This window comes from Dreissena polymorpha, chromosome 10, assembly GCF_020536995.1.
Source record: "Dreissena polymorpha isolate Duluth1 chromosome 10, UMN_Dpol_1.0, whole genome shotgun sequence".
Taxonomy (NCBI): Eukaryota; Metazoa; Mollusca; class Bivalvia; order Myida; family Dreissenidae; genus Dreissena; species Dreissena polymorpha.
In genome coordinates this window covers 71,020,518-71,038,138 of record NC_068364.1, presented here as the reverse complement: position 1 = coordinate 71,038,138, position 17,621 = coordinate 71,020,518, and the positions used below count along the sequence as shown (strand labels likewise).

The window sequence follows — 17,621 nt, the reverse complement described above, 5'->3', positions numbered from 1 at the left end:
GAAATATAAATTGATGACACAGGTGCGTTGTTTTACAAATATTATTCTACTCTCTAAAACAAATGTTGTCATACAAGCAAACACATTTCGGCGGGGATTTGGCACTACTGTGACAAGCTCTTGTTAGAGTAAGATGTTGTACTGACTGAAATGTTGTGTGTTGGTAAATGTCATGAAGACCTAGCTTTGGTTGCATTTGCATTTTGAACCAGTGTGGTGATGGTCAATGTCACTGTACTCTGGTAACTAAAAATAGAAACACAGCAAACACGTAGTTTCTGGTCAATGAGCTAAGTTTGCATAGACCGATCTTGATAAAACTTTGGCTAAAGAAAGCTTGGATGGAGGCTTGGCATTGTATATAGAGAATGTAAAGGTCAAGGTCACTGTAAAAACAGAAATTGGTTTCCAGTGAATAACTTTAGTTCTGATGAAGGAATTGGATTGAAATTGTGTATGTATGTAGCTATAAAGACATACCATGAGAGTTCATTTGGGGCCAGTCTGATTTAGGTGAAAACAAAAATAAATATTACTGTTTATTCTTACACGGCACATGCCAAATTTCATATAAACAAAGGAGAACTTCTGGCTGTGGGTTATTCAACAACAAACTATGGGCGTATTTATGAGAGAACTAAACATAAAATAGTGCACAAGAAAAATAAGATGCATTGTATAAATCTTTAGTAAAAACTAGGGCTGCAGTGCCCCAGATAAGCTGCGTATCTGCATCTTTCACCCTATTAAAATGTTTAAGAACGCAAAGAAATACAATATCATGCGTATTGGAAACGCAACAAATTTTACTTTTAAGCAAAAACGTCAAATTAAATGCGTAAGATACAATAGCTTCGATCTAAAATGCTTTGCTCATTTTCGGTATTTTCTCTTTGGAATTATTATTGTAACGCAGCGACGGTTACATTAAGCAAGCGCCTGGATGATGGAGCAGGGCAACAGTCAAAGTTATTCAAACGCTCAGCAGACTAGATTTCATAGTTAAATAAAGCGTCTGACCAAATTATTTACTACGACATGCATGCATTTTCAATCTGACTTAATTCATCGCTCATTGTGCGTGCTTTTGTAAAGCGTCTGTTCGTTCAGTTTCTATTTCGATACGAAAAAAAAAATGTCTAAGAGAGGACGAAAGACACCCGCGATTGTTGCGCCAAAATATCACTCGATATGTTTGACAGTTATAAAGATGTCAGTTAACATCAGTTTTTTAGCTCATCTATTTTTTGAAAAAAAATTATGAGCTATTGTCATCACCTTGGCGTCGGCGTCGGCGTCGGCGTCGGCGTTGGCGTTGGCGTCGGCGTCCGGTTAAGTTTTGCGTTTAGGTCCACTTTTCTCAGAAAGTATCAATGCTATTGCATTCAAACTTGGTACACTTACTTACTATCATGAGGGGACTAGGCAGGCAAAGTTAGATAACTCTGGCGTGCATTTTGACAGAATTATGTGCCCTTTTTATACTTAAAAAATTGAAAATTTTGGTTAAGTTTTGCGTTTAGTTCCACTTTTCTCAGTAAGTATCAATGCTATTGCATTCAAACTTGGTACACTTACTTACTATCATGAGGGGACTGGGCAGGCAAAGTTAGATAACTCTGGCATGCATTTTGACAGAATTATGTGCCCTTTTTATACTTAGAAAATTGACAATTTTGGTTAAGTTTTGTGTTTAGGTCCATTTTATTCCTTAAGCATCAAAGCTATTGCTTTCATACTTGCAACACTTACTAACTATCATAAGGGGACTGTGCAGGCAAAGTAATGTAACTCTGACTGGCATTTTGACAGAATTATGTGCCCTTTTTATACTTAGAAAATTGAAAATTTGATTAAGTTTTGTGTTTAGGTCCACTTTATTCCTACAGTATCAAAGCTATTGCTTTCATACTTGCAAGATTTATGAACTATCATAAGGGGACGGTGCAGGCAAAGTTATGTAACTCTGACTGGCATTTGGACGGAATTATGGGCCCTTTATACTTAGAAAATTGAAAATTTGGTTAAGATTTATGTTTTGGTCACTTTACCCCTAAAGTATCATAGATATTGCTTTCATACTTGGAACACTCACAAACTATCATAAGGGTACAGTAAAAGGACAAGTTGCATAACTCTGGTTGTCATTGTTACGGAATTATGGCCCTTTTTTGACTTAGTAACTTTTAATATATGGTTAAATTTTGTGTTTCGATCCACTCGAAGTATCAAGGCTATTGCTTTCAAGCTTCAAATACTTACATGCTATCATGAGGTTACTGTACCTGGCAACTTGAATTTTACTTTGACCTTTGAATGACCTTGACTCTCAAGGTCAAATTATTAAATTTTGCTAAAATTGCCATAACTTCTTTATTTATGATTAGATTTGATTGATACTTTGATGAAACTACTCTTACCTGACATACCACAATAGACTTCACCCAAACCATCCCCCGTGCCCTCCCCCCCCCTCCCCCCCCTCCCCCCCCCCTATTTTTTTTTTTTTTTTTTTTTTTTTTTATAAGATCATCTCACAAATGACCACCACACCCTCACACTATACCCCCACCCCACCCCCCCACCCCACCCCCCCCCCCAAATTTTTTTTTTGATTTTTTTTTTTTTTTTTTTTTTTTTTTTAAGATCATCTCACAAATTATCACCACACCCTCACACTATACCCCCCCCCCCCCCCCCCGATTTTTTTATTATTTTTTTTTTTTTTTCGCTTTTTTGGAAGATAATGTAATAAATGTCCACAACCCCACACTATACACCCCTCTTCACTCCACTCCTCCCTCCTTTGTGATTGAAAATGAGAGTCCCTTCACCTTTAAAAAGAAAATAGATGAGCGGTCTGCACCCGCAAGGCGGTGCTCTTGTTTTAAGTTTTAAGTTTATATTATGGACAGTTTCAATGATTAAAGATGTCATGAATATGAAACATCAGTTTATTAAAGTAAATATGATAGTTTACAGTTTTATTGAATCAATACAAGTGTGCAGCTTCAACAGAAGTAAAGCAGCAATGATTTTAAGGTATGCATTTTTATAACTCATTTAACCCGATATCAAGAATGAAATCACCCTATTGTTCAAAATCAGTGGGTGAAAATCCTATTCCCAAAATAATTATCTGGGGCACTGGGCTGTAACGAATACACTAGGCAAGATTACAATATGTATCACGAATACAGGGTGGCAAATACGAATATTTATTCGCAAATATGAATTTCAATGAACAAAAGTAATACTGACTACTTGACATGACATTATCTTGTATGAAACTATGAGTATTTGTCAATTTGATTAACTGAGTATCATTGCATACAGAAAATATGAAATATAACACTTTGAAATAACAAAACACTGACTAGAACTGCTTAAACTTTGAACACAGTTTTGAAAACATGACTATTTGGCAGGCGGTTCAATGATTTCAATAGCATTCCCTTTGCAAGGCCCCATGTTTGTTGATAAGTTGCACAATCATTGTTGTAAAGATAAAAAAAAGAAATTCAATTCCATCTGCTTATCCTTTGTGTGTATGTTTGAGCATCAAATCACTCGTATTTACCTAAATAAACATTAAACAACCATCGAAACTTTCGAAAGATTTTTCAATTCAATGTCGTAAATATTCAACCGGTGCCTGCCATTTTTGTTGATAATCTCACTGTGTAACATAGTGGGTGGGGTAAACATGATGAAAAACGCCGGAATAAGGAGAAGAACATTTAAATATAGGGGTTTATTGTATGAACCTTCATTTGTAAGGTAAGATAAGATGATTAAACTTTTAAACTCGAAACCACGTTGTTTGTATTCGTCAAATATTCGGTTCGGGAGGTGGCGAATAACGAATACGATTCATCCACAGCCACATTCGAGTAATTCGAATATTTGAATGTCTCGTCACAGCCCTAGTAAAAACCATGTTAGAATCGAAATAATTTGTGTACGTTATAGTTTGTTTTCGAATATTCCATGGCCAAAAGTTTAGATGCATGGTTTCAAATCACTTGTGCTACAAACTTGTGATTTATTCCCTACGCATCTAAACTTCTGGCCGTTGGTTATTCAACAAGAAACTAAAACATACACTTATTATTTCTTAAATAACTTGACGGGCATAAGTGGTGATATTGTACTGCAATTTATTGTGTAGTTAGCTAACTGTATATGCAAACCAAGAATGTTATTGCATTCGGGACAACTTAAGTCTATACAGTATCAAGGTCACTTTTTTAAGTGGAAAATCTTTTTCAGATCATTAGCTTGAGGCTTTTTATACCCCTGAAGGAGGGCATATAGTGATTGGACCGTCTGTCTGTCTTTCTGTCACACTTTGCGTTTATGTTTCTGCATTTAGGTTCGAAAAATGCTCATAACTTCTATGTCCTTCAGATAGCAACTGGATATTTGGCATGCATTTGTATCTCATGGAGCTGCACATTTTGAGTGGTGAAAGGTCAAGGTCATTTTTTAACGTCATAGGTCAAAAAAACAAATCCAAGGGAAGTAATAAGCTTCAAAGGGAGATAATTATCTGTACCTGCCAAATGATAAAAAATAATAAATCAAAGCGGCGCAGTAGGGGACATTGTGTTTCTGACAAACACATCTCTTTTGGGGTTATAACTCTTAAATGTTGTGTGATGGTAGCTAGCATTTAGACCTTGCTTGGGATTGCAAATTTATTTCATTGATTTATTTAAGCTAAAAATGTTAAAAACCTGATTTTATGGCTTTTACATGTTTGTTGTTTTATTGATATAGTTTTAATACTTTGAGTGTACTGTAGTATATTTACGATTAGAGCAAAAGGTCATTTTTATGCCCCCCTTCCAAGAAGAGGGGGTATATTGCTTTGCACATGTCGGTCGGTCGGTCTGTCTGTCGGTTGTCCACCAGGTGGTTTCCGGATGATAACTCAAGAACGCTTTGGCCTAGGATCATGAAACTTCATAGGTACATTGATCATGACTCGCAGATGACCCCTATTGATTTTGAGGTCACTAGGTCAAAGGTCAAGGTCACTGTGACCCGAAATAGTAAAATGGTTTCCGGATGATAATTCAAGAACGCTTAGGCCTAGGATCATGAAACTTGATAGGTAGATTGATCATGACTCGCAGATGACCCCTATTGATTTTCAGGTCACTAGGTCAAAGGTCAAGGTCACGGTGACCCGAAATAGTAAAATGGTTTCCGGATGATAACTCAAGAACGCTTATGCCTAGGATCATGAAACTTAATAGGTAGATTGATCATGACTGGCAGATGACCCCTATTGATTTTCAGGTCACTAGGTCAAAGGTCAAGGTCATGGTGACCCGAAATAGCAAAATGGTTTCTGGATGATAACTCAAGAACGCTTATGGCTAGGATCATGAAACTTGATAGGTAGATTGACCATGACTCGCAGATGACCCCTATTGATTTTCAGGTCACAAGGTCAAAGGTCAAGGTCAGGGTTACCCGAAATAGTAAAATGGTTTCCGGATGATAACTCAAGAACGCTTATGCCTAGGATCATGAAACTTTATAGGTAGTTTGATCATGACTGGCAGATGACCCCTATTGATTTTCAGGTCACTAGGTCAAAGGTCAAGGTCACGGTGACCCGAAATAGCAAAATGGTTTCTGGATGATAACTCAAGAACGCTTATGCCTAGGATCATGAAACTTGATAGGTAGATTGACCATGACTCGCAGATGACCCCTATTGATTTTCAGGTCACAAGGTCAAAGGTCAAGGTCAGGGTTACCCGAAATAGTAAAATGGTTTCCGGATGATTACTCAAGAACGCTTATGCCTAGGATCATGAAACTTGATAGGTAGTTTGATCATGACTGGCAGATGACCCCCATTGATTTTCAGGTCACTAGGTCAAAGGTCAAGGTCACGGTGACTCGAAATAGTAAAATGGTTTCCGGATGATAACTCAAGAACGCTTATGCCTAGGATCATGAAACTTCATAGGTACATTGATCATGACTGGCAGATGACCCCTATTGATTTTCAGATCAAAGGTCAAGGTCATGGTGACCTGAAATAGTAAAATGGTTTCTGGATGATAACTCAAGAATGCTTATGCCTAGGATCATGAAACTTCATAGGTAGATTGATCATGACTCGCAGATGACCCCTATTGATTTTGAGGTCACTCGGTCAAAGGTCAAGGTCACTGTGACCCGAAATAGTAAAATGGTTTCCGGATGATAACTCAAGAACGCTTATGTCTAGGATCATGAAACTTGATAGGTACATTGATCATGACTGGCAGGTGACCCCTATTGATTTTCAGGTCACTAGGTCAAAGGTCAAGGTCACAGTGACCCGAAATAGTAAAATGGTTTCCCGATAATAACTCAAGAAAGCTTATGGCTAGGATCATGAAACTTCATAGGTACATTGATCATGACTCGCAGATGACCCCTATTGATTTTCAGGTCACTAGGTCAAAGGTCAAAGTCACAGTGACAAAAAACATATTTACAAAATGGCTGTCACTACAATATGGGGGGCATTCATGTTTTACAAACAGCCCTTGTCATAACAGGGCTTTAGCTTTCATGAACACCATATAGTCACATCTCTCATTTTGAATATTTCTTAAGATTTAAGAAGGAACACAATTTTATTATGCCAAACATGCCGGTAGACATGTGAAGCCAATGGCCGATATGGCGAGTAGAAGAGCAAGCATTGTGAATGTTGTTACCCAGTAGTTGTATATATTTAAAGCGAAAGCCATTGACCAATTTGGCGAGACATGGAAGAGCAAGCATTGTGAATGTTATTACCCAGTAATTGTATATATTTAAAGCGAAAGCCACTGGCCAATTTGGCGAGACGTGGAAGAGCAAGCATTGTGAATGTTATTTTCCAGTAATTGTATATGTTTAAAGCGAAAGCCATTGGCCAATTTGGCGAGTGGAAGAGCGAGCAATGTGAATTCAGGGTTCGCACAGGGCTTGAAAAGTGCTTGAAAACGAGTCCTAGGCTTGAAAAGCCCTTGAACAAAGGTTGGCCTTGAAAAAGTGCTAGAAAAGTACTTATTTCATGTAAAAAAGCCTTGAAAATGTTTATTTTGTTTAAAATTACTTTTATCATCGCCATAAACTTCAATCGTTCTTAAGGAAAATACTACGAAAATTTATCCTTAATTCTTTCGCGCAAAAAATTGAGTACCAAAATATATGTTTCGTACACTATTGGGTACGAAACATTAAGTGTACACGTCACAGATTATGTGTACTACGTCAGAGGTTCGCCATTGTGATCAATTTTCGCGAGTAAAAATTCAGCGATGGGGAAGTGTCGTTTCAAACCAGAGTGGTTAACTGAATATTCCTGGCGCTACTTTCTGGTCATGAACACCGATGAAATGCAGAAAAATGCTTAAATAATTACAACTTATACAATACGTCAACATTCTTTAAACATGAATATTCATGGCGCTATAATTTTCTGGTCATAAACAAGTTGTCAAAATGACGTTTATCGTTATGTTTTGCGCGAAACTTATGAATGTTCCTGGGAACAGAAAACAAATGACATTTGAAAAGCACATTGTTGGGTCTATATGAAGACCATTGGTGTCGGGGGAATGGGTGAAAGCGCTTTGAAAAGCCACGATAAAGGGGAAACCCACAAAGAAAACATGAAATTGAGAAGCAAACAGGGGTCCTGCATTGTGCTTTTTGGTGAAACAGGAAGGTGCTATTGTTAAAACTGTGCAATCTAAAACAGACATTAACAACAACAGCCCTGTGAAATACAAAATGTTATAATAACTGACTTCTGTTTAAATGAAATGAACTAGTCTGTTTGATGTGAGCATATAAAGAGACAGTGTGTTTGTTTGTAAGAACTTTAAAAAGTAAATACATATGTGAGACTCATTGAGTTAAGGATGGATAACATTTATGTGTATGTAATAACTAGAAATAACAAATGATTTATTGTGAAATTAGTTTAATGTTTTTGAGCAAATAAATGATATATACTGTGGTAATCTGGCTTGAAAATGCATTTTTTAAAGGAAACTTATGTATGGTTCTCGGCCTTGAAAATGAAAATTTGGCCTTAAAAAGTCCTTGAAAAGTGCTTGAATTTAGGTTTGAGATTTTTGTTTGAACCATGTCAGAATGTTATTACTCAGTACATTTGTAGTTGTATACATTTAAAACGATAAGCTTGTAATGCTTAGGTTGAATATTCTATTCTGTTCTGTTATACTTCAGCCAGTAGTTTCGGAGACAGAGGACACTGCAGACAGCAGTCTTAAGGTTGTCAAGTATAGCCGGTCGCCCATCATGTCCACCTACCTGCTGGCGTTTGTTGTGGGCGAGTATGACTACGTAGAGGCAACAGACAAGGATGGGGTCCTCATACGGGTGTACACGCCTGTGGGCAAGAAGGAGCAGGGGCAGTTTGCACTGGATGTGAGTTTAAACCATGTTTCTTTTGTAGTCATTGGTTTACGCATATTTGTTTATGAATAACATGTGACAATGGTGAATTATATATGTCTCGTTTTGAGAAAACTGACCTTAATGCATGTTTGTAATGTGTCATGTCAGTTTAGCCTGTGTCCCGAAGGATTTTCGACTTAATTATACCCCCACAAACAAAGTAAAGGGGGGTATATAGGAGTGAACTTGTCGGTCGGTCAGTCTGTCTGTCTGTCGGTCCGTATTAAGTGTCCGCTCTCTAATTCAAGGAGTTTTCATCCGATCTTCACCAAACTTGGTCAGAAGTTGTATCTACATTATGTCTAGGCCAAGTTCGAACATGGGCCTTGTCGGGCCAAAAACTAGGTCAAGGGGTCACTTAGTGTGTTTTAAACATTCAGCATGTTGTCCGCTCTCTAATTCAAGTAGTTTTTATCCGATCTTCACCAAACTTGGTCAGAAGTTGTATCTAGATAATCTTAAGGCCAAGTTCCAACATGGGCCTTGCCGGGTCAAAAACTAGGTCACGGTGTCACTTAGTGCTTTTTAAACATTCAGCATGTTGTCTGCTCTCTAATTCAAGTAGTTTTCATCGGATCTTTACCAAACTTGGTCAGAAGTTGTATCTAGATGATCTTTAGGCCAAGTTCGAACATGGGCCTTGCCGGGTCAAAAACTAGGTCACGGGGTCACTGAGTGCGTTTTAAACATTCAGCATGTTGTCTGCTCTCTAATTCAAGTAGTTTTCATCCGATCTTCACCAAACTTGGTCAGAAGTTGTATCTAGATGATCTTAAGGCCGAGTTCGAACATGGGCCTTGCCAGGTCAAAAACTAGGTCACGGGGTCACTTAGTACGTTTTACACATTGAGCATGAAGTCCGCTCTCTATTTCAAGTAGTTTAAATCCGATCTTCACCACACTTGGTCAGAAGTTGTAATTAAATGATGTGTACGTCAAGTTCGAACATTGGCCATGCCGGGTCAAAAACAAGGTCACGGGGTCACTTAGTGTGTTTTAAACCTCACCAAGTTGTCTGCTCTTTAATTCAAGTAGTTTTTATCCAATCTTCACCAAAATTGGTCAGAAGTTGTATCTTGATAATGTCTAGTGCAAGTTTGAATATGGGTCGTGCCGGGTCAAAAACAAGGTCACGGGGTCACTAAGGGCGTTTTAAACTTCACAATGTTGTCCGCTCTCTAATTCAAGTAGTTTTCATCCAATCTTCACCAATCTTGGTCAGAAGTTGTATCTTGATGATGTCTAGGTCAAGTTTGAATATGGGTCATGCCGGGTCAAAAACTAGGTCACAGGGTATCTTAGTGCATTTTAAACCTCACCATGTTGTCCGTTCTCTCATTCAAGTAGTTTTCATCCAATCCTCACCAAACTTGGTCACACGTGTGAACATGGGCCATTCCGGGCCTAAAACTAGGTCACGGGGTCCCTTAGTGCGTTTTTTAACATTCAGCATGGTGTCCGCTCTCTAATTCAAGTAGTTTACATCCGATCTTCACCAAACTTGGTCAGAAGTTTTATGGAGATGATCTTAAGGCCAAGTTAGAACATGGGCCTTTCTGGGTCGAAAATTAGGTCAAGGGGTAACTGAGTGCGTTTTAAAAATTGAGCATGGTGTCCGCTGTTTTTTGTGAAGACGACATGCAAAATATCATGTGTCAATGCGGCATGTGGGGGTATTCATCATGTCTGTGACAAAGCTCTTGTTTAAACTAAAAATACCATAAGAAGGAAAAGTTTTGTCCATGCTTAGCCTGTGGAGACTGCACATGCTTACATTTTATATGATGACACTTATCACACATGCATTAAGCCCAGTTCTCTCAGAACAAGACATATATTATTCACCATTGTCATAGTTGTCAGGGCTCGAATTTATTTTTTTTTTCTACTTGCAAAACATTGCGAGCAGCTTTAATACCGACTCGCAAAATCAAAAACATTCTCGCAAATTTTGCTGGACACATAATTTAATATCGTTTTTTTTATTCAACAGTTAACTTTGCTTTATCTATCGTATTGTTATTTCCATCTGTGGGCAAAAAGAAACTACATGTTATTTTTCGCTTCGACGCCATGTATGTTCAAGTTCAATGAACACGTGTGAATTAGTCGACTGTTTAACGTTCTTTGTACCAATACCATCCTCGTATCTGTACTATAAGTATACCAGTCTATATACAAGGTGCGCGTTTCCGCATACGGGTATTAGGACGTTCTATGACCTATGGTTTAGCGTTCAGGACGTCGAACGCATTTAGCAATAATACTGTTTTTTTTTCACTATTTCTCTACTCGCAAAAAATTACTAGTGGCTGAAAACTTAACTCGCAATCGGTATTTTTCACTCGCATTTTGCGAGTGTGCGAGTGTTAATTTCGAGCCCTGGTTGTCAGATTTTTCTAAACGCCCGTGTCTCGCTCCCCTCCCCATGAAATGTGTATGCTAATTCATACGATGAAAATATGTGTAAATCAGAGACTACAAAATAATCACTTTGCTTTTCTAAGTCATACATGCCATACGTCCTGGATTGTCCGGGATTGTCCCAGAAACGAAGAACGTGTCCCCCAGTCCCGGAAATCTGTCAAATGTCCTGGATTTAACAAAATCTATATATACATGTACCTTATCTTAGGCTTAACTGCACTTCGAATCACTGTGTTCCCACTAATCCGCAGCGTCTCCATGGCAATGCCTACCCGAATAGGTGACTATGCTACGTGTCAAAATCGATCAATTAACAGGGGTCCTGTTATCATATCGATTTTCTCACATTCGCAGTCAACACTAAAAGGCGGCATTGTTTAATGTGGCTGTTAATTGGCTTTAATGTACTGATTTTATGGCAGTTTGTTGGCGCACACTTTGAATGAGCGACAACACTCGTAAGCATTGTACCTGCAGTAAGATCATGCTGACGAGTGATGTAATTTTCATAAGATTTATGGCAACTTGTTAAATTAATTACGCACAATTGTAAATGTTTTGTTTGATTCTCAAATGAGCATTATTCAATTTGTAATCCGAAACGCGCTTTCGAAATTTAATGCGTACGCGACATTATCAAATTCTAGCGTCAAATAAATAGTGATTTAACGTTTGTCTCAATAAAAAGCGCGCGAAAATTATGCAGACATGTAGAACGTCGCATGGAAATTGTGGGTGAATTTTGTGTTGAATAAAAACATGAACATCACGTCAGGCGATTAACGCATGTTCAGTGGAAAAAAAACGCCCCGATTGGACGTTATTTCATCACATCTTTAAATAGTAACAAATGCGCTACAAAGTTTTATGCATCTGTGGATACGCCCACGCGTTTCCTGCAGATATGTGACATGTGCATAAAAACAATTTGGTGCTCTTTTTTAACACGAAAAACACGTGGCTTGTATCTAGTAACGGAAGTAGTAATGTTTAATTTGACGTAAATAGATCTTGTGTATTTTGGATAGTCTTACGAACTTAGCAATTTACGATGTGAAACAAATGCGTATCAAAAATGCATATATGTCTATATATATATCACTATATGTATAGATGTCCTGGAAAATCGGCAAAAGTCCCGGAAAATTGAGCTCAATGTCCCGGAATTAGTCTGAAAATTTATGGCATGTATGTCTAAGTGCCTCTTGAGCCAATTTGGGGTAGAAATGTGGTCAACCTATTTTAAAAAGATTGATTTCCCTTGTCTCACTTTTATATTCTCTACAGTTATTTTTTCATTTTATTTTTTTTCGAAATATTTTAACCAAACAAAAATTGCTTTTAGAAATTTTGGTAAAAAAATCAGCATTTTTTTTTACAACATGCTGAGAAAAGAAGGTCATATCAATCTTGAACTGTTACTTGTGCCTTAACTGAATGCAAAGATTGCAAAGCAGTACTCAGTGTTTTTTTCACCATTTTAGAAATTGGGCCGGGTCCCATTGAATTGGGAAAACTCCCATGCGTTTTGCAATAAATTGGGAAATTAGGGTTGTTGCTGTTTTGCTTAAAAAATGCTTCAAATTGAGAATTGAAGTGTTTTTCAGTATTAATTTTAATAAGGTTGAGCTTATATGGCTGGATGGGAGATGAACAAAATGTTGAAATCTATAAAAAAAAATATAAAAAATTTGGAAATTTCGGAATTTTTAGGTCCCATTTGGGGAAAATAGATACTTTGTTCAATTTGGAATGGGGCTGAACACCGGATCCGATTTTTAACGAACAAAAACACTAGTACTTGATGATACCCGCAGGTTGCTGTGAAGACCCTGCCGTTCTACAACCACTATTTCAACCTCGCCTACCCACTTCCGAAACTGGACCTCATCGCCATAGCTGACTTTGCTGCAGGTATTTTATGCAATCATTTTCATGTGTGTAAAACAGCGGTATTTTTTACGCGGTATTTTTTTACTTAAAAAAATACAATTTACTTTTTGTAAGTAATTGTTGAATGATCTCTTAACCTTTAAGTTGACCTTTTTTGAAGCACTCATTAATTTATTGACTTAAATTTAATGCAAAGTTTTGTTTACCACATGAGAGTGTTAGCAGATGCAGAAAACTAGTAGCAATTCTAAAAATTGTTATAAATAAAAAGTACATAAAGTGCTGCTGTACAAATGTACAGTGATGTACATCCTCACTCTTGATTTAGGTACTGTAGTGTAGTAAAAGTCTAATTTGTATGGGTGAGTTGGGTTTTTATGCCCCCGGTCTGTCCGTCTGTCTGTCTGTCTGTCAGTCTATCAGTCTGTGCGTCCGTCCGAAAACTTTAACATTGGCCATAACTTTTGCAATATTGAAGATAGCAACTTTATATTTGGCATGCATGTGTATCTCATGAAACTGCACATTTTGAGTGGTGAAAGGTCAAGGTCATCCTTCAAGGTCAAAAGTCATAAAATACAATCTAAGGGAAGTAATAAGCTTTAAAAGGGAGATAATTTCTAAACCTGCCAAATGATATATTGAAATTTTATTTTAACGCGGCGCAATAGGGGGCATTGTGTTTCTGACAAACACATCTCTTGTTTTTTCAATGATAATAAATACATTATTGGAGCTGGATAAATATTTAAATAATGTATTGTTAAGGGGGATTTCGGCAAGTAAGAAGTCAATAAAATATGGCAGAATTTGGCCAGACATCTGGAATGGTTCCTGTGTCAATATAATGGCAAAATCAGCTCTCTAGCCTATCCGTACACGTGCCTTCTTTGTCTCTAGGGGCCATGGAGAACTGGGGCCTGGTGACCTACAGAGAGACTGCCCTCCTCATTGACCCCAAGAACTCCTCATCCACGGCCAAGCAGTGGGTTGCTCTGGTCGTGGGGCATGAGTTGGCACATCAGTGGTTTGGGAACCTTGTCACCATGGTGAGAACAGCAGATTTTAGATGTATCATTAACCCTCTACCACTTGTTTACACATTTTGAACCATTATATTTTTATTTTTGTTTTGTAGTCCATTAGAAAATCAAATTATTTAAAGAAATTTGTTAGTAGATTCAAGTTTTAAAGGCTGTCCAACCCTGAAATGCTGATGAGCAACAGTAAGCATAAACCCTGAACAGACTGCGAGTCGCTCGCAGGCTGTTATGGTTTTATGCTGGTTGCACATAACCATTATCACTTTGAATCTGAGCAGGAAAAGCTTAGATTCCTCCCATCTCTTTCTTTATGATGGTACTTTAATAATATACGCCCAACACCTTACAACTGTAGGCACATGACCTGTCATCCCTGTTGTGTCTGCGATATGTGCTTATCAATCCAAATGTATTTTTGTCTAACTACATTTCTCCCAATATTTCCAAAATTATATCTTTTTGGTGCAAACCTGTCTGCTGATGAATCATATATTTTTTGTTGTTTGGAAAAAACATTTACATACAATATCACCTTAATTGGATACCCATGCCATTTTGTTCACATCAAAGTAAAAATTAAAGCTGATGTCCACATGCAATTGTAATAGTAACAAATGGCTGGCATTTCTGCTGTGAAAATGCTCTTTACCGGTGTTTCAACTGTCAAAATGATATTTCCTTATTTATGTTTAACCCTTTGAGCGCTGGAACCAAATTTTGAAGGCCTTTGCAAACAGTTTGGATCCAGATGAGACGCCACAAAAGGTGGCGTCTCATCAGGATCCAAACTGTTTGCTATTCTGATAGTATTCTTTGAAAAAAATCGAAGAAAATGCTTATTTTAGAAATTCAGCAGACAACATTTTAGCAGACATCAAATTTCCCAGCATGCAAAGGGTTAAATGCCTTCACAGTTGGTGCATAATTTTAGACAGTTCATAGACCAATACATCTGATATGGACCTGGACCTGTCAAAATTGGGCTCAAAGCATGTGTGTAAAGTGGAGTACCAGATTTACCTATGCAGTCAGTGCAGGCTAATAAGGGACAACACTTTCCACTTTTATGGATTTTTCCGTTAAAAATATGTCATTTCTCGAGTCTAGGCAGAAATTGTCATCTCTGATTTGCTTGTGTTGACTGCACAGGCTAATCTGGGACGACACTTGAAGCAAATGCAATTGGCCCTGTTTTCAAAAAGTGTGGCTAAAATATTTGTCTGACTCGTTTCTCTGACAGAAATAATGGATGCATTATTTTTAACAACTAATTGACCAATAAATTGAAGAAACACACTAAAAAAATGTGTGATATGTTTCTCTGACAGGAATGGTGGACCCACCTGTGGCTCAACGAGGGCTTCGCCTCCTGGATAGAGTACCTGTGCGTTGACCACTGCTTCCCAGAGTTTGACATCTGGACGCAGTTTGTGAACCAGGACCTGGGGCGCGCCCTGGAACTGGACGCACTTCACACCAGCCATCCCATTGAGGTGAGCTTCCTGTGGTCCATGGCTTCTTTACATGATTTCAGCCTTGCTCTGGGAAAACAGGGCTTAATGCATGTGCGTGAACAGTAACCCTGGATTAGGCTAATCAGGGATGACGCTTTCTGCCTCTCTCAGAAGAGGCTTCCTTTAAACAAAAACTTCCATAAAAACGGAAAGTGTCATCCCTGATTAGCCTGTGCTGACTGTGCAGGCCAATCTGGTACAGCACTTAATGCAGATGCATTTAGCCCAGTTTTCCCAGAATGCAGCACATATGCTTGTTGATGTGGTGGATGACAGGCGTAAAACATGACCTTTGAATAAAAATGTGAACTACCTGAACACCATTTAAAAAATAAAGGTTCATAATTTGTTTATGTTAAGGTTTTAATTAATAATGTATATTCATTATGATATTAATAACACAAACTTATCATGCACGAGTAATAATTTATCTAATCTGGCCCCCCCCCCCCCCCAAATTTAAAATGTAAAAATCACTGCAACTATATGCTGCAGGTGCCAGTAGGAGCGCCATGTGAGGTGGACGAGATATTTGATGTGATCTCCTACAGCAAAGGAGCCTCTGTGATACGCATGCTGCACGACTACATCGGGGACCAGGTGGGTGTTGCCATGGAAACCTCATGAGTTTGTCTAGTGACAAGGAAATTATTAATTGTGTCCTGACATTTTTATTTGTGCAACTCATTTATTCTTATTAGTGTAGTAAGTTTATTTGTATGCCCTGCCCCCATCCCCCTTATAAGAGTATTGCAGATTGTAGTCACGCTGTTTGTTTGTTCATCCTGATTCCCATCCAACCATTCCAGTCCCAGCCATATGTTATGCTATATATTAATGATTTGAAAATAACTTTACACTCAAGTAAACTGTTGCAGCAACTTGTTGCAACTTGCTGATGCATGTGCATAAAGTGTTATCTCAGATACACCTGAGCAGTCTGCAGTCTTTATGGTGGATGAAAGTTTCCTCTGTGAAGGATTTGTTGTTTAAAAAAAGTCTCTTGAAAATGAAAATCCATTTTAGGTAGAAAGTGTCGTCCTTGGTTAGCCTGCGTGGACTGCACAGACTGATCTGGGACAGCACTTAACACGCATGCATTATGCCCAGTTTTTCCAAAGCGAGGCTCATATTACAGCTTGAATGTATCCTTTTTGTACAGGATTACAGAAAGGGTATGAACGCATACCTGACCAAGTTTGCATACAAGAACACATTCACAGAGGATCTATGGGCCGCCCTTGGGGACGCCAGTGGCAAACCAGTGGGCGAGGTGATGACCACCTGGACCAAACAAATGGGCTTTCCAGTCATCAAGGTGTGTACATATCACACATTTTCCTGGCGTATCTTATGGTAACAAAAGCCAATTTGATAAAAAATTATTTGTTTAAAGAAGTTTCTAAATGATTAATAGTTAATTATATTTACATTTAACCAAATATATAACTATTATGTATATGATTTTGTTCTAATAATTTGAATTATATTAAATTAGTTTTTTCAAAATCAGTGAACTAATTGTGCTAATTTTACAGTCCTGAAATTTCATTTTTCCCATAATGCCCAGAAAAGGCCTGGTATGCAGTCTGTATAAAAGTCTTTTCAGTCCTACATTAAAACAAGTAAAACATCATGAGTTCAGGAAAAAAATCCATAATATGGACCCTTTCGGCTGGTAAAATTGTCATGACAGTTACTAGTTAGTAGTTTACTGACCAGTATGTTGGACCATCTGTGGTTTACTGGCCAGTAAGTTGGACCATCTGTGGTTTACTGGCCAGTAAATTGGACCATCTGTGGTTTACTGGCCAGTAAATTGGACTATTCGTGGCTAACTTACAAGTAATTTGGACCATCTTTGGTTTACTGGCCAGTAAGTTGGACCATCTGTGGTTTACTGGCAAGTAAATTGGACTATTCGTGGTTTACTGGCCAGTAAATTGGACCATCTGTGGTTACTGGCCAGTAAATTGGACCATTTGTGGTTTACTGGCCAGTAAATTGGGCCATCTGTGGTTTACTGGCAGTAAATTGGACCATCTGTGGTTTACTGGCCAGTAAATTGGACCATCTGTGGTTTACAGGACAGTAAATTGGACCATTTGTGGTTAACTGGCCAATAAATTGGACTATTCGTGGTTTACTGGCTAGTAAATTGGACCATCTGTGGTTTACTGGCCAGTAAATTGGACCATTTGTGGTCAACTGGCCAGTTAATTGGGCCATCTGTGGTTTACTAGCAGTAAATTGGAAC

General features: G+C 38.1%; 1 protein-coding gene across 1 annotated transcript in view; it reads left to right on the top strand.

Annotated features, from left to right (window-relative positions):
* LOC127847115 (puromycin-sensitive aminopeptidase-like) overlaps positions 1-17,621 on the top strand; it is a 53,785-nt gene that overhangs the window by 12,016 nt on the left and 24,148 nt on the right. The window contains exons 5-10 of the mRNA XM_052378748.1: positions 8,257-8,457; positions 12,732-12,828; positions 13,708-13,856; positions 15,179-15,343; positions 15,860-15,964; positions 16,527-16,682. Coding sequence (XP_052234708.1) covers positions 8,257-8,457; positions 12,732-12,828; positions 13,708-13,856; positions 15,179-15,343; positions 15,860-15,964; positions 16,527-16,682 — 873 coding nt within the window. The remainder of the gene's footprint in view (positions 1-8,256; positions 8,458-12,731; positions 12,829-13,707; positions 13,857-15,178; positions 15,344-15,859; positions 15,965-16,526; positions 16,683-17,621) is intronic.